This window comes from Macrotis lagotis, chromosome 4 (assembly GCF_037893015.1).
Source record: "Macrotis lagotis isolate mMagLag1 chromosome 4, bilby.v1.9.chrom.fasta, whole genome shotgun sequence".
Classification (NCBI taxonomy): domain Eukaryota; kingdom Metazoa; phylum Chordata; class Mammalia; order Peramelemorphia; family Peramelidae; genus Macrotis; species Macrotis lagotis.
In genome coordinates, this window is record NC_133661.1 from 100,123,628 (window position 1) to 100,147,398 (window position 23,771).

At 37.7% G+C, this 23,771-nt stretch overlaps 2 protein-coding genes and 1 pseudogene across 2 annotated transcripts in view; all 3 read left to right on the plus strand.

The window, feature by feature from the left end:
• LOC141522701 (uncharacterized) overlaps window positions 1-23,771 on the plus strand; it is a 189,704-nt gene that overhangs the window by 148,367 nt on the left and 17,566 nt on the right. The window lies entirely within an intron of this gene.
• LOC141521265 (small ribosomal subunit protein uS2-like) lies at window positions 14,182-14,751 on the plus strand. The gene has a single exon (XM_074233644.1). It carries the CDS (start codon window positions 14,222-14,224, stop codon window positions 14,741-14,743), a length of 522 nt encoding a protein of 173 aa, XP_074089745.1. The 5' UTR covers window positions 14,182-14,221; the 3' UTR covers window positions 14,744-14,751.
• Window positions 14,747-15,313, plus strand: LOC141521266 (small ribosomal subunit protein uS2 pseudogene; annotated as a pseudogene).

Genomic DNA, 23,771 nt, shown 5'->3' on the forward strand with positions numbered 1-23,771 from the left:
CTTAGATAAACCTATTTCTTTTTTTTTTCTTTTTTCTTTATTTTTAAAATTTTATTTTTTCCTAATTACTTGTAAAGATAGTTTTAACATTTTTTTGTAAGATTGAGTTCCACAATTTTCTTCCTCCCTTTCTTCCCTTCCTCCTTCCATTGACAGTGAGTAATATGATATAGGTTATACATGTATGGCCGTGTTAAACATATTTCCATATTAATGACCTATTTCTTGAGGAAGCTATGCTATCTCTTTTTAATCACCAACCTTTCCACTAGTATGTTCCAGAATTTTTCAAGGAGTCAAAGTCAAGCTTACTGGTTTATAGTTAGGAGATTCCAGTTTCATCCTTTTTTTTTTTTTTTTTTTTTTTTTTAGTTTTTGCAAGGCACTGGGGTTAAGTGGCTTGCCCAAGGCCATGCGGCTAGGTAATTATTAAGTGTCTGAGGTCGGATTTGAACTCAGGTACTCCTGACTCCAGGGCCATGCTCTATTCACTGTGCCACCCAGCCACCCCCATCCTTTTTTTTTAATTCAGAAGAATTTCAATGGATCTTCCTTCATGTATATTAGAATTACTTACAGGGAGAGAGTAGTCCCAGATTACAAAAGCTCTCTGATAAAAGAGCCTCAGAGACAATTTCACTTAAAGACATTGACTTTTTTCTGTGATTTCACCTCAAAGGATACAAGGAATAATTTAAGCAGAAACTTAAAAATGAGCTAGCATCCAACAATAAGTCACTCTCTCTCTCTATCTCTCGCTCTCTCTCACTTTCTCTCAGTAATAATCTCTTAAAATATCTAGTCCCATTATAAAATTACAGAATTCTCAAGAATTCAGTTTATGGAAGGAGGAAAGAGTACCTAGTATACTCTCGACCCTGTAGTAAGCATTTAATTAATATTATCTCATTTAACCCTTATAGCAACCCTGAGAAATAGGTACTGTTTGGGTCTCTAGTTTATATTTGAGGAAACTGAGGCAGACAGTTTAAGTGACTTGTCAGGGTCAAATGGCTATTAAGTGTCAAAGCCTTCTCTTTTCCCTTCTTTGCAGACATGAATGACTCTGGGTGTAGGGAAGGGCATATAGCCTATTGAATGGTCTTGCTAAAATAATTTTTAAAAATTCTTTGTTACAAGGATAGATCCTTAGGGGATGGGAGAGAAATACATTTGGACATCTTATTTATGAATTCATCTTAACCCATATATGAAAGTGAAATAAAGAAGATATAATATCAATAAAAAGTAAAGGAAGAAAAAATAAAACAAATTACAAAGCAAAAATGTAGGGCCTTCACTTTAGGGAAAGAGTCATCAGAAGACTCCACTGAATAGTGAATTCCTGTAGTTTGTCAATTCAATTTAATCCAGAAATTGATTAAGTGCTTACTAGGTTCAAAATAAGGGTTACACAGAGATAAAATAAGGTACAATCTCTGTCTTCAAGAAACTTGTCATCTTGTAAGGGAAATTGCATTTAAATAAATAACTATAATGCCAATAAGAATATGACAACTTCAAAGGAGAGGTCCAATTATAATGCTCTATATGATTTATAAAGAAGAGGCTGCCCTATTCTGATGTCTTTATCCTTTCAGAGTAATAAGGCAGAGAGAATACTGGGAGTCAGGAGATGCTTTGCCACGAATTAACTGTATGACCCTGGACCAGTCACTTAATCTCTCTAGACATATTTCCTCTCTTATAAAATGAGGGACTTGGTTCTTCTCCAAGTTTAAATCAAATGATGCCAGGTCTCTTGGACACACCTAGTAAGTAAATCAATTCACACCTATGCTGAATACTGAGGGCAATGTTTTCATCTCATACTGGCAGGTTGACCCTGGCTTATACTGAAGCAGGCAGTCGGCCAGACATGTTTGATGATGACACCAATCTCATGCTCCTAATTGCCAACCTGTATAAAGGCAGCCCCTTCCATATTCATTGAGGGCTTATGTGAGGAACAGAACAGACATGGAAGAATTCCAAATAGAAAAAGGGAGGAAGACATGACATGCAAGCACAAAATGAGAAACCATTTGTACCTACAGGGAATCACATGGACATGGGACACTTGAATAGATAATGATGCTCATTGCTGAATTGCCTCTCTTGATGGAGGTAAGCAGTAGTAGGGATAATACAAATTAGAAGACAAAAATTAAACAAGATTTGTATTAGGTTCTTATATGAATTGCATTATTTTCTGGTGCCTTATTTTCTTAAAGAATGTTAAGCTTGGGGTGGAGGTAATCTATTGTCACCCCTCCCCAGACTTTTTCCTTCCTACTGTATAGGAAAACTAAGTACCTAAGAAGGTGAGTTATCCAAGGTCACTTTGCTAGATCCCAGGTCTCCTAACTTTTAATCCACTATTATTTCTACCTACTTCATGTTGCTCACTGAAGCTGGTAGTTTGCCTTCCCTAAGGGCTTGGACAACTGATAGACTACCCTCAAATTGGTTCAGGATTAAAACTTCTCCCCAGGAACATGATTAGACAATAAATGACTCAAATAGGTAGATTACAAGCAACCACCCACTTTATTCTCTGAGTTGTAGTAAGGTTATTGATACACATTAATTTAATGAGTACCTCCTATTTGTAAGACCCACTACTAAGCACTGTTGTGTATGCCATGAAATTTAAGGCAAAATTCCTGTCCACAAGTTGTCAGTCTATCTAGGAAAATACATATTCATGAAAAACTAATTAACACTATAAAGTCATGTGAAATCAATACCTCATAAGTCAACAGGTGAGTACTTTGGCAGTTCCAGTAAATATTTGAAGATGTCAAAGCAGTTGTAGATGGTTGAACCCCATTGTAAGGCATATTTTCTTCACTCCTGCCAAGTTACAAGGGACAGTCTGATGATATGGAATTCATCTTAACCCAAACTTTCTGGAACATCAGCGAACCATTGTTTAAATTATTTGAATAGCCCTGATCAGAGCCATCTTACTGTAATCTACAGAAAAACTGAAAAATTTATACAAATTGAATCCTAAGCTATAGGGATCTTCTTGTGTTGATTATACAAGGGAAGTGCCAACAAAAACACAGCCAATCCCCTCCAGGACTCCTGCACCCTTCAACACTGGCATAGTTCAACACTTCAAAGCATTAGGATGGACTGATGGCTCAGCTAGCCAGTGATATTGTTAGTGCTGAAATAAATTTATGAGTGGAGGAAAAAAAGCATCTTTGAGATAAACAGGGTGACCATCATGCCACCCTGGCTCAGCGATGTATCTGAATACATGGATATCCACCAAACATATATGAAAGTTATTATTCTTTCAAGGAAGGAAAAAAGGTGGGAGGGAGTAAGTCATATAAGGAATGTGGCTTGGTCATGAAGCCCCAGCCAACCTTGGCAAGCAGAGCAAGAAAACCCACTTCATTCTGGTTGTCTTATCCTTTATGACCCAACTCACCATAATTCTTAATGAAAGAGGCAAGGACATTTGGTAGTTGTGGCTAGCCTAAGCTAGATATGTTTACATGGGCTCAGTCCAACCTAGTTGAGAGTAACTACCTGGAGAGAGGGAATGCAATGACATTCCAGGAATTGTTGAGCAGGAGGCGTTTTCTTATTGTGAGTTTGGCCTTTCGACAGAGAAGGGAAATATTACATTTAATCTACATTATTTTCTTGTTAATAGGAAAAAGGGACAGGTCATGATGACCTCCTCACCTGAATTTTTTATGCATTCTATAATTATTTCTGATGCTCAATATTAGTACAAAATTTCTGCATTCAACCTCATATTTAGAGAATTAGATCTTTATGAACAAGGGAGAGTAGTGAAGAGAAAGGCTGTTCAAAGTGGTAAGGCTTCATGAAAAGCAGAGATTTAAGTCAGCCTAAGATGCCAGGAAGACTAGAATTTGGTAGCTTGTTAGGGTGGTCAGAACATAGACTCAGGAGGAGAGGTTAGTGAGAAAAAAAATACAAGTGAGAATTAGTGAGAAAAGGAAAAGGAAATGGGGAAGGGCTGACAAAGGAAAGTTGGCTGTGGTTTTTCAAGTTGTTACTGGCAACTTAGGGGTGAAGTATAAATACCTACCAACAGTTCAGATAACAGAGCTAAGAATTTCAATCAGCATGGAGAGGTAACAGAAAATTTTTCAGTGATTTAAAATGTGTATCATACTTGTTTATCTTCCACAGCCTCTATGCTTCAAGTCATGGTTGATCTTTCTCCTAGAAAAGAAGGGGAATGCACTTGTGAAATGCCTCTGTACAGTCTAGGTTATCTGGGAGCAGTAATGTAATCCTAAAAACAAATAAGAGAAAGACACACTTCAGGAGGAAGGGAAAAAAATCTGAATTAGTTTCGAGGAAATTTTAGGATCCTTTTAGGATGATAAAGAATGGAGGAATGCTACACAGAGCAGGGAGGGAAGGAAAAGGACATCTTGCAAAATTTTTTAAAAATTCAATTTTATTTTATTTTATTTTAAATTCCACAAATTGCAAATTTTATTTTAAATTCTCTTATTTTCTCTTCCCTGACCCCATCTACTGAGAAAGCAAGAAAAATAAAACCAGCTACAAATATTCATAGTTATGCAAAATTAGTCAAGTGGAAAAATAATAATAAAAGAATAATAATAAAAAATAATAAAGAAAAGAATATGCTTCATTCTGCACTCTGAGTCCATCAGTTCTCTCTCTGGAAGTAGATAGCTTGTTTTATCCTGAGATTTTGGAATTATGATTGGTTATTTAGTTAATCAGAGTTCCCAAGTCTTTGCAGGTTGATTATCTTTGCAATAGTGTTGTTATTGTATATATTGTTCTCTTGGTTCTGCCCATTACACCTTGCATAAGTTCACATCAATCTTCCCAGGTTTTTATGAAACCATCCCTTTCTAACCATACAACAGTATTCTATCACCTTCATAAACCATAACTTGTTTCATCATTTTCCAGTTTTTGTCCCCCCAAAATGTTGCTATAAATATTTTTGCACATTTATTTCAACAGCTAGAGTCCTGGGAAGACTCATCTTTCTGAGTTCAAATATGACCTTTTTTTCACTTACTAGCTATGACCATTGCATCAGCTCCTTGATGTCATGGTCTTCTTTGCAAATGAAGGATAAACATTATTATTATATGACCTGGGCAAGTCACTGTTTGCTTCAGTTCTTTCTGTAAAATGAACTAGAGAAGGAATGTCAAACCACTCCATTATGTTTGCCAAGAAAACCCCAAATGGGGTTGCAAAGAACTGAACACAACTGAAAAACAACTGAACAAGATGGAAAAGGAGAAATTATAGGATTCAAAGTAAATGAATTTGAAGCTCTTCTGGAAGAGGAGAGAGTTGAATACTTTCAGAAGCAAGCAACTGCTTATCCTCCAAGAAATGATAAAGTAGAGTCTCCAATATTATCAGCTGAGAGATTATTTGGTTAGGGTCAGAGGGATAAGAGAAGAGTAGCAATGTCTCCTTGCTTAGGAGCTATGAGGAAGTTATTTATCAGATTAATCACAAAGAGAGATCTATTGCATTCTCAGCCATATTTATACAAGACATAACAGAGAACCTCTCAAGACTTATCCAAACTATCTACTTCTGGTGATTCTCAGGGGCACACATGTTTGCCAGAAGAAACCTAGAAAGTATTGCTAAAGGCTATAGTCTTGAGCAAGGAACAGAAGTCCATGGCAGCAGATTGTTTTCCTTCATACTTTCCATTGATGATAGGAGATTCAGAAGGGAACTGTTGTGTTGTAATGACAGAGCAAAATGACTGATGGAATAAATTCCCAAGATAAGAAATGGAACAGTAAGAGAATAACTAATTTCCCTTGGTTAATTCAAGCCACGTGGCTCACATGAACTACATTTTTGGGAAATAATAAAAAAAAAGGGTGGATGTGACAGCTGAGTCACTCAATAATAATTGAAAAATTGTAGAGAGCAGGAGAAGAGGTATGGGACTGGAAGAGGGCTATAATTGTTCAATTTATAAAAAAATAGAAAAAGAAAAGAGATTGAGAATCACATGCCAATGAGCTTGAATTTTATTCCTGGGGAAATTCTAAATTGGAGCATTAAAAAGATGGTTAGCAAGTGTCTAGGAAAGGAAGTGGTGATTACAAAGGCTGATCATGGTTTCACCAAGAAGAGGTCATATCAAAGTAATCATTGCCTTTTTTGCTTAATCAACAAGAAAATCAGAGGAATACTGTAAATATGGTTTATAATTTTTAAAAATATATAAAGTATCATTAAAAAGTTCACAAAATATCTGATGCTATTTTCATACTAAAGACAGATACAGATTAGAGGATAACATATTTAAAGGGGTAGAATGGTAAGACTCAAAGGGTAGTCATTGATGGTTTGATGTTGATTGGGCAAGAAAGTCTCTGTAGATTGTCTCAGGAATCTGGGCTTGACTCTGCTTAACATTTTTTTTATCATGGCTTCTATAAAGGCATAGGAGCCATACAATTGAATATTCGGGTGATGCAGACTAGGAAAGGGATAGCTGACACATCGATTGACAAAGCCAGAATTCAGAAAGTTCTCAGAAGGCAAGAACTCTGGGCTGAATTAGATAAGATGAAATTCAGGGAGGACAAAAGTAAACTCAGGTTCAGAAAAATCAGTTTCAAAGCATAAAAGGGAAAAGGCATAATTAGAAAACTGTTTCACTGAAAAAGAATTGGAGTTTTTAGTGGGCTCCATGTGAATCAACAGGTTAATGTAGCAGCCAAAAAAAAGCCAATACAATCCCAAGCTATATTAAAAGAGGCCTAGTTTCCAGGAATAATGAGGTGGTAAACCCAATGCACTCTTCCCTGCTTAGACTATACCCAGATTATTAGTTTAATTCTGAGTACCACAGTTTTGGAAGGTTTTTGGCAAGCTGAATAGCATCTAGAAGAGGGTGGCCAGGACACTTATTAAGTGCTTACTATCAACCATCTCTGGGGATATAAAGAAAGGCAAAAACTGTCAGCACTCTGAAGAAGTTATCATTACAATGGAGAAGGCAACATGCAAATAACTAGGTGCATACAAGATAATTACAGAATAGATGGAAGATTTAATCTCAAAGAAGAAGCTCTGCTGACTGGGGAACTCAGGAATGGCTTTCTATTGAAGGTATACTATTGACAGAATCTTGAATGAAGCAAGGGAAGTTAAAGGCAGATGTCAGGATAAAGTATATTGTAAGTGTAGGGGAGAGTCAGTGCAAGGATCTGTGAGATGATGTGTGATGTGTGAGTATTTCTGTATCTTAGAGTATGTCCTTTAAGGGAATAAAGTATAAGAAATAAATATGAAATGGTTAAGTTTTAAAAATGTTTACATGCAAAACAGAGGACTTCATATTTGATTCAGGAGGTAACTTGGTACAATGGAATCTATTGAGAAGAGGGATGGCATGATCAAACTTATATTTAAGACATATGGTGAAGGCCTTGGAATTCATTGTAGCATTGGAGGGTACTGGGAATTTTAACCTGGAGAAGACTGAGTGCTGTTTGAAGAGTTGTTATGTGAAGGAGGGACAAGATTTGTTCTACTTGGGATCTCAGAACAAAACCAGAAGCAAAGGAAGAACTTCACAAACATCTCAAAGTATAATGGGTTGTCTGTTTCTCCTTGCTGGTTTTTGAATAGGGATTGAATGACAATTTTCAATTATAGTACAGTGGGGACTCAGAAGTGAGTGTTCCAGCTCTGGATTCCTGTAATTCTTAGTAGGTTGGTAAGGAGGCAAGCCTTGCTGGAGTACTGCAGAGAATATCACACACAATCACCTGCTCGGTTCTCTCTGTTACTGGTATCTCTACAAATCACAATTAGGAGTTGCCAGGCCATCTACTCAGGATGAGTTTGAACCATTCCATAAACAACTCTTGGAAAACATGGTCTGCAAACTCTACCTTAATCTCCTAGGATTAAAGACGGGTAAAAAGCCCTACTAGAGTAAATGTAAGAGTAGGACCCACCCTCCTCATTTTTGTGAATGAGGAGATTAAACTACCCAAGAACACATCAGGTAGTGTGTATCAGAGGTGGGACATGAACCCAAGTCATCCGCAATCTGTATCCTATCTACTTTTTCAATCATTTCACAGAATCACAGAATTTGGTTGACTCTGATTTTATATGAATCCTACATTCTGGTCAAACTATACTAATTATTCTCTTGCACATTCCTCATACTTCCCCATTCTCTTCCACCTGAAAATTCTTCCTTCTTCCATCTGCACAGTAGAGTTAGTTTTGGATTTATCACAAGCTAACTGAGTGCCTCAGTCTTAGTTTCATCATTTATGAAGTGAGAGCAGACTAGATAATTTCTAATGTCCTTTGTATCTATTGAAATATTTTCTGCCCTTCTGGGCCATCTCAAATGCTTCTGCCATCTCGAAACTTATCTGTCCCCTAATCAGTTATCTGTCTCTCCTCTGAACTTCTCTTCTCTCACACATTATCATTTTGCTTGTATTAAGAATTACTTTTGTACCTATCTTCTCTTCCACTGAGTTCTTTGAAGAGAAGGATGCTCATTCTTTTTTATTGTCTTTCATATTGTATTTGTAGGTGATAAACATCCAAGGTATGTTTGTTGAATTGTTCAAAAAATATAGAATGCCTGCTCTATCTGTATTACAAATTTTGGGGGAGATATAAAGATGTATAGAATGTAGTTCCCTGTCCTCAAGAAGTTTAAAATCTAGGCAAATGCATGCGTGTGTGTGTGCAGGAAACCCTTGATAATGGAGCAGCAAAGGAACATATGGAAATCTTAAGGATGGCAAAGGCTTAGAGGAGGGAGAAATACCTCTGTTTCTTGCCATAGACCGATTCCAGGGTCAGACTCAGGGTCATTCAGTTCTACAGATCCAAGCAATAGCTTCAACAGGCTATGGAAAGGACAGCACACTTTTCATTTTGTTTACGCAGGCAGCTGCAGCTGGTGATCTGCCTAAGTGAACACTGATGTTTGGTTTTGTACAGTAGTACACAGTTTTCTCCTCTTCATTATTTACTTGGTGATTTATTTATGGAGAATCTCCTTTTCCAGGGAGAACTAACTGGAAAGAGCCTGAGATATTATCTAATTCATGTCCATCTTATTTTAGAAAAGAGAAATTGAGATCCAGGGGTGATAAATGACTTGTGTACAAGGGGTTTGGATAACAAGTAGGAAAGGCAGGATTGGAACCTTGGAAATGCTTAGAGTGCAAAGATTCCTGGAACTGAGTTATAAATGAATTTCTAATGGTAGACCAAGCCTTGATAGCTCTAGGTTATCATAGCCTTGTCTCCTTTCATAGGGAGGAGAGCACTGGAATTAGCTCAGAAGGCAATTTAGGTTCAAATCTTATCTTGGACACTTATGCAAACTCACAATATCACCCCTAAATATAAGTCTGTGAGCCTTGTATAATAAACCAAAGATTGAAATCATGGGCTGTTCCTCCATTCCTTCCCTACATAATCCATGTAGGGAACTCTATTTGAATAACTTGATCATAGCAGTGTGTGTGTGTGTGTGTGTGTGTGTGTGTGTGTGTGTGTGTGTGTGTGGTGTGTGTGGTGTGAGTGAGTATGCTTATGTGGATGCTTGCTATTATATCTGATGATCCCTCCTAACTGGTCTGAGGCCAGGGGAGAGCCAAAGGTCACATTTCAGATGGACAAAGGAGGAGGTGGCCACAGGGTGTGCCCATTGTTCCACTCCTCTGTACATTGGCAGGTTCACACACAGAAATGAGCAGAATTGCACCAAAGGATGGGGAGGGGGAAAGGATGTTCTCTGTAGTCAATGCCATGGCCAAGAGCTGGCTCTAGGATTCTTAAAGTTTTATTGTTTTGAAAGCACAATCATTTTTTTGTTGTTGTTCTTAGAGGTCAAACAGCCAACATTAATTTTGAGGAGGGTGTTAGGAGTGAGGAATGCTTGCCACTGTTCAGATCTTTTTCTGATGATGTAGGTCTGTCTGCTCAGATAGAGTGGTCTGGTAATTAACCCTCTGGGCAAAATTCTGGAGATAGGAGAAACCAATCTCTTTTTAACCCTCTAATTTATAGATAAGGACAATTTGTTGCCTCTCTCTTCCCAGTGTTTCAAAGAGAGCTAAGTATACTTTGCATTCCATTGATTTAGAGCAATTCTAATTCTCTCCAGGCTTGTAAAGAAGTGGTTCTGGTACCTCCCCCAGATAGTCTAAGTTCCAAAGGCCCACAGAGAGGCAAATATTATCTCTTCTTATCGGCTAATTTAACAGGTACTAAAGGCTCTCCAGCCAGTGAAAGTCATCAGGACCAGAGCTCACCAGACAGCCAGTCACCTGAAAGAATTCAGTTGTCTGGGGCTTCCCTGAGCCTTCCCTGGGATCTCTGAGAATACTAACTAGCTAACTAGCTCAGAAGATGTCTTTTTGTGTCTTTTCTTTGGTTATCTTTTCAGGGTGATTGAAAGGAAAAAAAACCACTCTACTATATTTGGAATAGATTTATTTTAAACTGACATTTTCTTCACTAGAGATGGGACTGAAAGACCAATAGATAGAATGTCAAGAGGTCAACTTCCTCAAAGAAAGATTTTATGTAGCAATGGAGCAGCATGCTCTGACTCTGGGTTGGATGAGTTTCTTTTATACCTGAATTTTAACTTGAGTATGGAAATTAACTGTTTAAACCAAGACTTTGGCATAAGCTTAATCAGCTGTCTAGTCAAATCCCACAACAGCAAACCCAGAGACATCATCCAAATGCATCTATTGATTGCTCTTGCCTGAAAGAAGTAGACCATTAAATGGAGACTGGAAATTTTGGGTGTTTAGTGTGAAAACTTATTATTATGAAGTAAAATAAAATAACTAATATTGGTTAGAAAAGAAGTATATTCTCTATGTTACAGAACCTATAGGTAGTAATCATTACAGTAACTACTCTGAACAAAGAAAGAAATCATACACACACACACACACACACACACACACACACACATACATGCAGACAAGGACTCACAGACATTTTGGTGACCAACTAATGTTTTACATTAAATCATCAAATATGTTATCCTTATATATTGTTATCTCATCATGTATGTTTCAAACATGATCTAAATGAAGACAACTAGTTATTTCCTTCCTAGTTTAATGTTTAATGATGGCAGGAAACTATGTGATTCTTATAGAGAGAACTAGGCAAATTCTCCTAATTTCTAATCATCTGTCTTTCTGAGATAGTCAGTACATCCGGTAAGTTGTAAAAGTTTATTAAATTTGACATTAGAAATTTTCATTCAAATGGTGTTGGTGGTCATTGTATCTATATCTACAATATGTCTTTCAGGGTAGAGCTCCAGGCAACTTAACAGGCATGAGGTCCTCTACTTGATGCCATGATATCTCCATGGAATACAATGGAGAGATTTATGGTAGAGAGAATTTTATAGATTATATCAGTAGAGTTAAATTTCAATAGTCCAATCAATTCTATTCCATCCCATTCAACAGATATTAGGCACCTATTGTATTAGGTTTTGGGGAAATGCAATATTTAGAGGTTTCCCTATTTACTTGCTTTGAATTTATCAGATTATGGAATCACAGAGTCTTGGAGAAATCTAACTCAAACTGCTGTTTTTCACAAATGAGGAAACAGAGGCTTAGAGAGAGGAAATGGCTTGCCTGGGGAATGGATAGCTATAAATCAGAGAACTGGGACTCAAACCAAGATCTGGTGTATTAGTCCAGGAGCATACTTTAATTTGCACAAAGTTATAGAATTATAGATTCTTAAACTATAGAAGACCTTGCTTGGCCTAATCTCACACTGAAAGTAGAAATGAATTCCATCTAATAAAACTCTGGGAGTTTAATAAAACTCATTCAGCCTGTTCCAATTTTAGAAAGCTTTAATTGTAAGAAAACCTTTTTATTATATTATAGAAATCCACCTCTCAGAAAATTTCCACCTTTTAGTCCTATTTCTGCCATCTGGAGCTGCCCAGAATAATTCATACAATAGCTGGTCAAGAGCCAGATTGTGTCTGTAATTCTATAATTCATTCAGACTAGCTCTCAGACCTTTGCTCTTTCTAGGATCCCACCCAATACCTTTGGCTCACATATCTTCTGTGCCTTCATTTCTCTCAGTCCATGGAACCATTCCTTACTGAGGCACAGCCCTGAGTATGCATTTCCTTTTTTTTTTTTTTTAATTATCATTGATAGCTTCTGTCACCTACATGCTCAAACCTATTTTTTTCTTTTTTTCAGATTCCTGGGGAGCTTTCATTAGGATTTATAGAGTTCATTGGGTACTTTAAAAACAGTGACAAAGTCTGAGCTCACCTCTTGTGACAAGGCTGTGTGATTATAATCATAGATCTGTCACCAGATCTGTAGGCTTATGAGGGGTTGTCAGATCTTCTGAAGTGAGGGATGCTGGGCAAAAAAAAAAATCTCTGGTGAGATGGAAAAAATGCAGAGAATTATATGGTATTAAAAAAAAAGAAAAAGCAAGACCCCATTTTCTAGGGTTGTCTTTGAGGAGATTCAAAATGATGCAAAATTTATACATGAGGAAGCACATTCATGGTAGCAACGTTTTGACAAAGTCCTGAGATGCAATCAGATTTGACATTCTCTCTTTCTTCTCCCCCCACACTCCCTCCCTCCCTTTCAACCTTCAACTCAAATTTGTTTTTGAGATGTCTCTTTCTGCTTCCTTCTAGGACATGCACACAAATTTAAAAAAGTGAAAACGTTCCTCCTATGCAGTGAGCCAAATTTAGGAACCGGGGACCATCACCCTGCTGAGATGCTGGCATGTGTCCTACTATAAACCCTAATTCTAACCAGTTCTCTGAGGGAAATAATTTAGTATCTTGCCTCAGTTTCCCCCCATCAATACAGAAGATGCCTGCTTTAGCTGGCACTTCATTAAGTGACCTCTGAAGTCCTTCCCAACTATAATGCTCTAAAAATTCTATTTTAGATTTGGAGTCCTAACCTGAAATCAAGTTTCCAGATCCTTCTGAGGAGTACACATGGAGTCACAGAAGGCATATTGTATTCTTCTAAACTTCTTGGGTTTAGCTCCTTTGGCTCGTAAGGTGTAGGCTTCCTAAATTGCATCCTCTGAAAATGAGTGTCATTTGGCTGGGAGTTAAGACTGTCTTTGAGGGCAAATGTAGACACATCTCCTCTATTACTCAGGACTTGACAGGAAGGGTTCAGGGTTGGGGGGGGTAAAAGGATGAATACTCAGAGAAAGGCATGCTCTGTAATCAAATGGTGACCTCCGTTATCTCTGCTGTTCTCAGTGGTGGAAAATGTCCAGCACCCCAGATATAGTGATTTTTCCAGCTTTACATAATAATGTGGCATAAATGGAACCACAGACTGCTCCCTGGCTTGAAAGAGATTTGAAGCTTTGTCACTGAGCAGCATTTCAGGTACAGGGTGAGGAAGGAGGGAAGAGCTGGAGGTAGTTCACATCAAGCATTTCTGGAATATTCCAGGTCAAGTTCAACTTCATCTTCAGCACAACTCTCACTGCCAAATAACTCAAATTATATGGAAATTAGTCTATAAAGCATGGTCTGTTATGATCCTTTCCTTCCTGGTATCTTTACTCTCACCCAATGTTTGGGTTTTATGTACTAAAAAACTACCCTGAGTATTTCTAATCTCCCCCAAACTATTAAATATAGGCTCCACTTAGATTCTGATGGAAATTAGCTAAGAGGAGCACAAATATCAATTTTCAATTGCAGGCTTCAGGTCTGGAATCTTTCTGCTGTTGACACCACTATAGATTCAGGTTACTGGGTTGTTGCTGTTGTTGAGTCATTTCAGGTGTGTTTGACTCTCCCTATGACCCCATTTGGGGTTTTTTTGGAGTGGTTTGTCATTTATTTTTACAGATAAGAAAACTGAGACAAATAAGGTTAAATGACTTTCCCAGGATCACACAGCTCTAGTATCTGAGGCTGGATTTGAACTCATGAAGATGAGTCTTCCTGCCTCTAGGACAGTCTACCATCATTGTGCCATCTAGTTACTCCTGTAAAATAAGATTATACGTGGTATTATAAAGGAAATGATAATTATATTGAAATAGAGTAATCACCTTTCAGCGCTGCCCAGAAGAGGGGTTCATATGGTGTTGTTCACGGTTTCCGTCATAACTTTCAAGGGAAACTTTCACAATGTCCGGAGCCCTGGATGTCTTGCAGATGAAGGAGGATGTCCTCAAATTCCTTGCTGCGGGCACCCATTTGGGTGGCACCAATTTGGACTTCCAGATGGAACAGTATATCTACAAAAGGAAGAGTGACGACATCTATATCATTAATTTGAAGAGAACTTGGGAAAAGCTTCTGCTGGCAGCTCGTGCCATTGTTGCCATTGAAAATCCAGCTGATGTTAGTGTCATCTCATCCAGGAACACTGGCCAGAGAGCTGTTCTGAAATTTGCTGCTGCCACTGGCGCCACACCTATTGCTGGATGCTTCACCCCAGGCACCTTCACTAACCAGATCCAGGCAGCTTTCAGGGAGCCTCGCCTCTTGGTGGTCACTGATCCTCGTGCAGATCATCAGCCTTTGACTGAAGCATCATATGTTAACCTTCCAACCATTGCACTGTGCAACACAGACTCCCCACTTCGCTATGTGGACATTGCCATTCCATGTAACAACAAGGGAGTTCACTCAGTGGGTCTGATGTGATGGATGCTGGCCCGAGAAGTCCTGTGGATGCGTGGTACAATCTCCCGTGAGCACCCATGGGAGGTCATGCCTGATCTTTACTTCTACAGAGATCCAGAGGAGATTGAAAAGGAAGAGCAGGCCACAGCTGAGAAGGCAGTGACAAAGGAGGAATTTCAGGGTGAATGGACTGCACCTGCCCCAGAATTCACTGCTGCTCAGCCAGAGGTGGCTGATTGGTCTGAGGGCGTCCAGGTGCCATCTGTGCCCATTCAGCAGTTCCCTACTGAAGATTGGAGTGCTCAGCCAGCTACTGAGGACTGGTCTGCAGCTCCTACTGCTCAGGCCACTGAATGGGTAGGAACTACCACAGAGTGGTCCTAAGTTTTACCCAGATGCTCTAATACTGTTGGAAAAATGCGGATGGAAAATAAACATTGGTTTCTTAAAAAAAAAAAGAAATAGAGTAATCAAAATTTTTTTTAAAAGTTCATAGAACCCAAGTTAAGAACCTTGGCCCCCTATCTAAGCAAATACAAGTTTCTTATAAAGGAAACACCCATAAATAGAGAGTCATTTTTACCTATTACCAAGTTTCTTTTAAAGGAAGTACCTATAAGTAGACAGTTATACAAATATGAGTAATATTATATGAAAATATATATGTATTTATATAAGTATATGGGTATATATATGTATATAAATGACAATATGTATATGGGTGTATATACATATCATATATTTATGGTGTTTATGAGTATGTACATTTATATATACATCTTTGAGGAAGATAACAGCCAAGGTCTTGTAAGACCAGCATTCCACTGGGTGTTCCTATCCACAGAATTAGGAGCTAAGGTTTATTAATTTACCCTGGACTTTGTGACAGATGCCTATGATATGATTTGAGCACCGATCCTCTATATATGATAATTAAATTCATTTTTACCTGTACATCCTAGGTGAAGGAATAGGAAAAAAATGGAATGGCAAATAGAAAAAGAAAATCTAAGAATAAGTATTAAAGAATCTGCTCTTTTGGATCCTGGAGCTTATTTCTTGGTGCCAGAGCAACTGGTTACCACAATGACCCCTGGAGGATTTTCCCCTTTCATCATGTTCAATATTGACTTTATTGTCAACCTCTTTTAGAAGGCTCTTTAGTATGAAACATAAATGCGAGTGTGTTTTGTGTGCATATGTGTGTGTCTATGAAAGGCACTAATGTAAGCAGTCTTTCAGGAATGGTACATTGTTAAATATAGCTGAACTTGGTATATGTAGACCAGTGGTGGAGAGGGATCAGTATTAAAGTCTGAATTACATAGCATTAAGGAAAATTCAATTTTTCTTAGTTTCAACCACATACATTAGCAAACTTGATTAAATAGTAGTTAGGCAGTGGGTAGAGTGATAGACCTGGAGTGAGGAAGACTCATCTTTCTGAGTTCAAATATGACCTCAGACACTTACTAGGTAGGTGATCCCAGGTAAGTCACTTAATTCTTTTTGCCTCAGTTTCTTCATCTGTAAAATGCATGAGAGAAGGAAATGGCAAATTATTTCAGTAACTTTGCCAAGAAAATTCCAAATGGGGTCAAGAAGAGTAGGAAGTGACTGAAAACAACTAAATAATAACAGCTTGATTAAGAGTATTTGAGAAACTGTCTTAAGGGAAAAAGAAGAATAATTTCCAGTTAGCCTACCATTTCTTGACATGGAATTAAACTTTAAAAGTGTTTATAATTAATTCTGGTAAGTAGCTCTAATATTTGTGTGTGTGTGTGTTTTCCCTTTTATAATTATTAGAAATAGCAAGTTCCTAATAGCCGTCGAACATAGCAGCAGAGAGGAAGAACTAGAAGTGTTAGAATCTAACCCCCATTATTACACAGATGAGAAAAAGACCCATGGTGGGGTATGACTTGCCCAGGGTCTCAGGGTGGTAGGCTAAACTAGTTATTTTTCTACTGAATTACCCTGCCTGAATCCTTATGAATAAGGTTTTTTATTATCCAGTGATCCTTGAAAAAATGCATTGCAAATCTCTTGTTCTCTATTCATTAGTAAATACCTCAGATGAAAAAAAAAGGGGGGGGGGGAGAAGGAAGAAAAGTTCTTTTACCTGCACCAGCATGTTTTAATAGGAAAATGGGCAAATACAGATTTTTTTCTTTGGAGCCAGCTTTAAACTTCCAGTGAGAGGCACAAATAAATTCCTAGGATACAAGGGCAGAAGGCATGGGAAAACAGATTTTAAATCTAGAGAAAGTGAATTTTACAAATGACTTAAAGGGAATGGTTTTCATTTTTGGAAAAAGTGGACAGTGCAGGCTAAAATCATCTGGGCAAATTACTGTTCTAGGGAAAATCTCCCCTTCCTGCTTAGGATCAGATTTTGCAGTGGAGAATCCTGTATGGGCATCGGGAATTATCCAGTGGTACCTTCCCCATTAGCTGGAGAGTAGGGCTGGCAGGGTATGGCTGGAAGGAAAATGTGCATGTGTCTGTAAAATGTTGAGTACATCACATCAAGGGAATTGCCAAACTCAACCCCTGTTGCTACTTCAGAAGCAACCCACCAGAGGCCTCACCCTGGACCTCACTTCTTATAGGGGGGAGGAATCTCAGACTTTGGGATTCCTAAATTCCTTCCTTCAAGGACTAATTTCTGGGTTTGGTCCTTCAGCCCTACACCCTAACTCTGATTTACCAAACCTCAGATTTTTTTGACTATTGTGAGCTTTTCCATCTCTGATACCCTGTGAATCAGGTTGTGTTAAAACATGGAGTTTCCAGTTTTTGATTTCCCTGTGCTTGGGGGTAGAGGTGGGGGTAGCAGCTGTGTTTGGATAGTTCTAGTTTGCCTATCAACCTTTAGCTCACCCACCTTGATAAAAGGTATGAAGCAAAACATATTTTTCCTCATAGCTGAGTATCCCAATGGCATGGATGTTGGCCCTGATCCCTCTCACTATTCTCTGTGTAGATCAACTGTTTAGCAGCTGCTTCTGCCATCCATTCATTTTGGGGATGATTTCTCTGAATGTTGCCTACAGCCTGGAGTGGCTGTGGGCTATGGCTAAATAGGGGTTTTGTTGTTCAGTGAAGAAACGCCCTAACAGGAAACCTGCAGCTATTAGCCAGATGGCCTCCAGTCATTCATCCAACATGAGAGCGATCTGATGGAAGACTTTTTCAGATACAGTTTTAGAACTGTCCAAATATAGTTCTAGGCTTCATGTCACTTTGTCTTAGAAGCTCCATTTTGTGAGCAGCCCTGCTGGCACTCAGTGGGGATGCTGTTCTGTTGTTGTTTTTGAGCAGGTAGTTCACTTGACTGTACGGAACTTGTTCTACCTGAAAATGTGTTTTCCTTGCCTTAAATAGAAGAAATTCAAGGTCAACATTTGAATTTCATCATTTTTAAATGGGGAAAAGAGGAAGGAATAGTGATCTTCTCTGATCTGCTGACCTTGGATAATATAGATGGTGCTCTTTGTGCTTTTAAAGATTATTTTGTTGTTCAGGTGTGCTCAGTTCTTTGTGATCCCATTTTGGGGTTTTTCCTCATCAAAAATATTGGAGTAATTTTCCATTTCTTTCTCCAGCTCATATTTGAGATGTAGAAACTGAGGAAAGCAGGATTGTGTGACTTGACCAAGATCACACAAAGGTTGGTATTTAACCTGGAGTCTTTCTGACTCTAGGCCTGGGGCTCTATCCACTGTTCCACCTAGCTGCTCCCTATGAAATAATGATTATTTCATTATTTCATCAACTATTCTATTGGTTAATTATTTTTGATAATACACATAGATACATATATTTAAAAAGCAATATATAAGAGGAGAGAAGAGGTTTGGTTATAAAATAAGCACATAGAAATATAGTTTTCAAATGAAATAGGATTTCTCCTTCAATTCCCTCCTACTCTCAATCATCTGTTAACTAACCACAAGCTGTTTTTATCAGCTCATAGCTAGTTTAAATAGAAAGACCTGTGGAAATCATAATGCAGAGAAATGGAAACTTTGATATTTAGTCTATCCCCATGATGGCCTGACCTTATGGGAACTCATCAATAAGTCTTGCTGTTCACTTGTTGCTCTGTTCAATTCCCATGGACTCCAGCTCACAGAGAGGAGGAAGCCTTGTTGAAGCCACAGTTCTTTCAAAGTTAGCTTCTTGTTTAGGTATGGGTTGGCCTAAGTGGCATCTTTGGTCCCACCTATCTCAGAGATAATATGTGCATTGTCACATAAGAAAAAAAATGAAGTTTCTGGACTGTTAAATCAATGTTCTGTGTTACTCATCTGTGTTATACTAAGACAGGGAGACTCTTTAGAAGTCTTGACTTCTAAGTAGGGGAAGGAAGTCCTTGTACATAAATCATGTTCCTATCAAACTTGATTAGCTTTCAGAATAGGATTCTCAGAGGCTGGATCTGGGCCAGACACCTCCATCTGGTTGCTTTCTTTCTGTGACTACACAGCTCATTCCACATTCTACTAAAATAAAGTCTCCTCTGCACCATAAAGATTAGAGAATATAAGAAGGTATTTTAAAATCTCTTAAACTGTACAAATCTGTAAACACCGTAGTTAAGAAGAAAAGAATTTTAACTCATTCCTTGCTAATGAGCAAATATATTCTGGTAGTTTTTGCTACCAGAAAATGCTTTAGGATTTGTTTAAGCAACAACAATGTACATTCATATTAGTTTGCAAGGTTGAGAAAAGGTTATACTCCAAGTCCTTTGGATAAGATCCCATTTCTATTCTTTAATGCTTCATGAATCTCTAATCAGTTGGAAGACTCTATCACCAAAAATGATAATTTCTTTAGGGCTTAGTAGAGTTTCAATGAGATGTGGTCTAAAAAACTAAATTCATTACTTGGATGTTGTTTAGACATTTTAGTTGTGTCTGACTCTTCATGACATCATTTTGTTTAGCAGAGATAATGGAATTGCTTGCCATTTTTATCTCTAGCTCATTTTAAAGATGAAGAAACCAAGGCAAATCAAATTTGAACTCAGGAAGATGAGCCTTCCTGACTTCAGGCCTAGTACTCTTTCCACTGTGACACTGTGGCATCACTGCTCAATCTGCCCCAGTAGTCACTTGGTAACCAACATTTTAAAAACTCAACAATTGTAATTTAAGTGTGGCACTTAGTACTTCTACCTTTTAATTCCATGAATGAAGACAGGAAGCTACTTCTGAGGTAGGGTGGAAAGTGTTGAACCAAGAACCTAGGTTCAATTCTTTCCTTTGTCACTTTTTAAATGTTACTTCTCTGGACTCAGCTCCTCATTTGTAAAATGATTGGGTTATACTAGATTATTGCAAAGATGTTACATATTTTTATGTATATTGCATATACCATAACTTGTTCAATATTGGTTCCCCAATTGATCTTGCACATTTAATTCATTTCCCAATATATTCCATGACCAAAAATCATTCCTAATAACAAAAAGGGAAAAAAAGTTTAACCAAAGTTTTAAAAAAAAATTTTAAGGCAATGGAGTTAAGTGGCTTGCCCAAAGCCACACAGCTAGGTAATTTTTAAGTGTCTGAAGATTTGAACTCAGGTCCTCCTGACTCCAGGGCTGCTGTTCTATCTACTATGCCATCTAGCTGTCCTTATCTATCATTGTTGAAGAGGATCCTGACATCAGGAAAGTGATGCCATGACTTGCAAGTGAATTGGATTTAAGTGAGGGAGGGCTGTGCAAAGTCCTCCAGAATCATCTGAGTCCAATGGCAAGATAGAGTGGGATGCAGTGGAAGATCTTGACTTTTTTAAGCTGAAGTCTTTCTCAAGTCTCAGTTGAATGAGGCAATGCCCATTTAGTGATTAAGGATAGGTAAGGAATAAGGCAAAAAATAGTCTTAAAAGAGACTATTTACCTAGTCTTAAAAGAGACTAGGTAAAAGCCTAGTTTTAAAAAAACAAACTAATCATTCTGGAAGGGGAAGACCCTCAAGGCTTCTGAGTCAAAACTCAAGGACAAAGCAGAATTTTGTTTTTTGCTTTTTAAATAGAATACATATTATGATGTCCAACTAGTTTCATGTGATAGTAAGGTTAACAAGAATTCTTCATCCATTTGGCTGAGGATTAGTAAGTTAAATTTTTGAGTTGAAAGTTATCATTTTAGAGGCTTGACAGTATTTGAGATCACAATAGAAACTGCACAATGCCATCTTCAAACAGGAAAATCTGGAGGACCTCAACATTTTAGAGGGGCTCTTTCTTTGACTGATATCTCCTCCCTAGCAGTGTCAGACACCTTTAATAAATATATGCCGTTCTCTTTATTTTGGCAAAAATCATACTTTTCTTATAGGAGAGAAATAAGCTCTAGTTTCCTACCATTATTAAGTCTAAGTCACTATCCAGTGAAGAAACTAAAAATAGTTGATACTTTTCTGAGTAGACCCTTAGTCTCCAGGAGTATGTCTTTTGGGTCAATTGGAGAGACCCTATTACTTCCTCTTCAACCTTAGCATTATTGACTGACTATTGAGGAAAATTTTTAAAAGAGAGTTTTGTTCCCAGAAGATTTGTTAATCAAAGTAGAATGGTCATTGTCCAGTTTTGTTTCCCTAGCTAAATTATAAGATTGAGTATCTGATATTTTTTACATTCTTTCTTTAAGGACCATGCCCTTAACCCAAATTGCTCTAGCTCTCATTAAATGGTCAACAATAGGCTCCAATACAGGCCCAGGGGATCATTATTTGGGTCCTGATTGCTCAGAATGAATGTAAATATTTCCATATTAGTTATATTGTGAAAGAAAAAACAGGTCAAAAAACCCTCCAAGAAAAATAAAGTTAAAAAATATACACTTGTCTGTACAGACTCCATCTGGAGATGGACAATCCAAAGCTTCCAAAGCCTCCAAGAAAAATAGGAATTTATCTCAAGCTGTGAAAGAGCTCAGAAAACACTTTGAAAAAGCAAGTAAGGGAGGTAGAGGAAAAATTGAGAAGAGGAATGAGAGCAATGCAGGAAAATCATGAAAACCAAGTCAGCAACTTGGTAAAGGAGATACAAAGAAAACACTGAAGAAAATAACGTGTTTTTTTTTTAGATTTTTGCAAGGCAAATGGGGTTAAGTGGCTTGCCCATGGACACACAGCTAGTTAATTATTAAGTGTCTGGGACTGGATTTGAACCCAGGTACTCCTGACTCCAAGGCCGGTGCCTTATCCACTATGCCACCTAGCTACCCCAGAAAATAACATTGTTAAAAACAATTTAGGTCAAATGGGAACAAGCAGTTCAAAAGGCAAATGAGAATGCCTTAAAAAGCAGAATTGGCCAGTTGGAAAAAGATAAAAAAGCTCTCTGAAGAAACTAACTCTTTCAAATGTAGAATAAAACTAAAGGAAGCTGATGACTTTGTGAGGAATTAAGAAACAATAAAACAAAACCAAAAGAATGAAAAACTAAAAGAAAATATGAAATATGTCATTGGAAAAATGATTGACCTGGAAAACAGATCCAGGAGAGATCATTTAAAAATTATTGGACTACCTGAAATTTATGACCAGAAAAAGAGCCTAGACTTCATTGTTCAAGAATAATCTAGCAAAATTGCACTGAGAGCCTAAAAGCAGAGGAGACTGAGAGGTCTACTCAAAAAGGTATCACCTATTTTTAGTTTCTTCACTGGACAGTGACTTAGACTCAATAATGGTAGGGAACCAGAGCTTAATACTAGGAGAAAGGGAAGGGAGAAGAATGGGCTAAGATATTTCACATAGGGAGCCTTCATTCTTATCAGAAATGGCTCAGAGAGGAAATAACAAACACACTCAATAGGGTATAGAAATCTAGCTTACCCTAGAGGAAAAAAGGAGGGGGAGGGGAAACAGGGGGAGGGGAGGGAGGTGTAGATGACAGACAAGAGGGATGATTGTAGAAGAGGGCAGTCAGATACAACATACTTTTGAGGAGGGACAGGGTGAAAGGAGAGAGAATAGAATAGGGAATGGGGAGGAATAGAATGGAGGGAAATATAGTTAACAATAGCAACTGTGGGAAAAAAAATATTGAAGCAATTTCTCTGATAGACTTATGATAAAGAATGAAACCCATCCCAGAGACAGAGCTGAAGGTATCTGAACATAGACTATAGCACACTTTTTTTCCACTCCATTTCTTTTGAGGTTTCTCAATCTTCTTGGGGGAGGACAGTTTATTTCTATCTACTTTCACAGCAAGGTTATTGTAATGATGTGAAAATAAATAAAAATAATTAAAAAATAAGTTCTTTCAAATTGTCTTGGATCTTTGTATTGCTTGAATTAGGTGTCATTCACAAAGATCATTGTATGATATTGCTGCTACTGTGTTCTCTTGGTTTTACTTACTTCACTTTGCATCAGTTCAATGTAAGTCTTTCAAGGTTTTTCTGAGAGCATACTGGTTGTTTCTTATAGCACAATAGTACTTGTCAGTTTTCTATCCAATGTAGCTTATTTTCCCCCAAATTCTCTATTTTTAGTAATTGGTACAATCATTCTCCCATTACCAATGCTTAAAACCTTAGTCATCTTTTGACATCCTTGTTGATTTTTCTGCCTGCCCTCTATTATCCAATTATTTGTCATCTTGTCAATTTTGTATCATCATATATTCATCTATCTTACATATATATATATATATATATATAATATACCTTATCTATCTCATAATATATCTTTTATCCACCCTCTAGTTTGTATTCCTGTTGACTCATCCTGGTTCAGGCCCTTAACTCATATTTATGCTGTTGTAACCAGTCTCCTTAATCCCAATTTAGTCCCTTTTTAGTCCATTCCTCATTGCTTTGACAAAGTGATCTTCTTAAAGCACAGTTCTGATTGTCACTCCACTGCTCAAAAACCTGCAAACGCTTACTGATAAAAGTATTAATTTAGCATTTAAGACATGTTATAGTAAGACTTCACACTATACTCTCAGCTTTGCCTTATATTCCCTTTACTGTTGCCAAACTGGACTATTCATAGGTGCATCAACTTAGCCC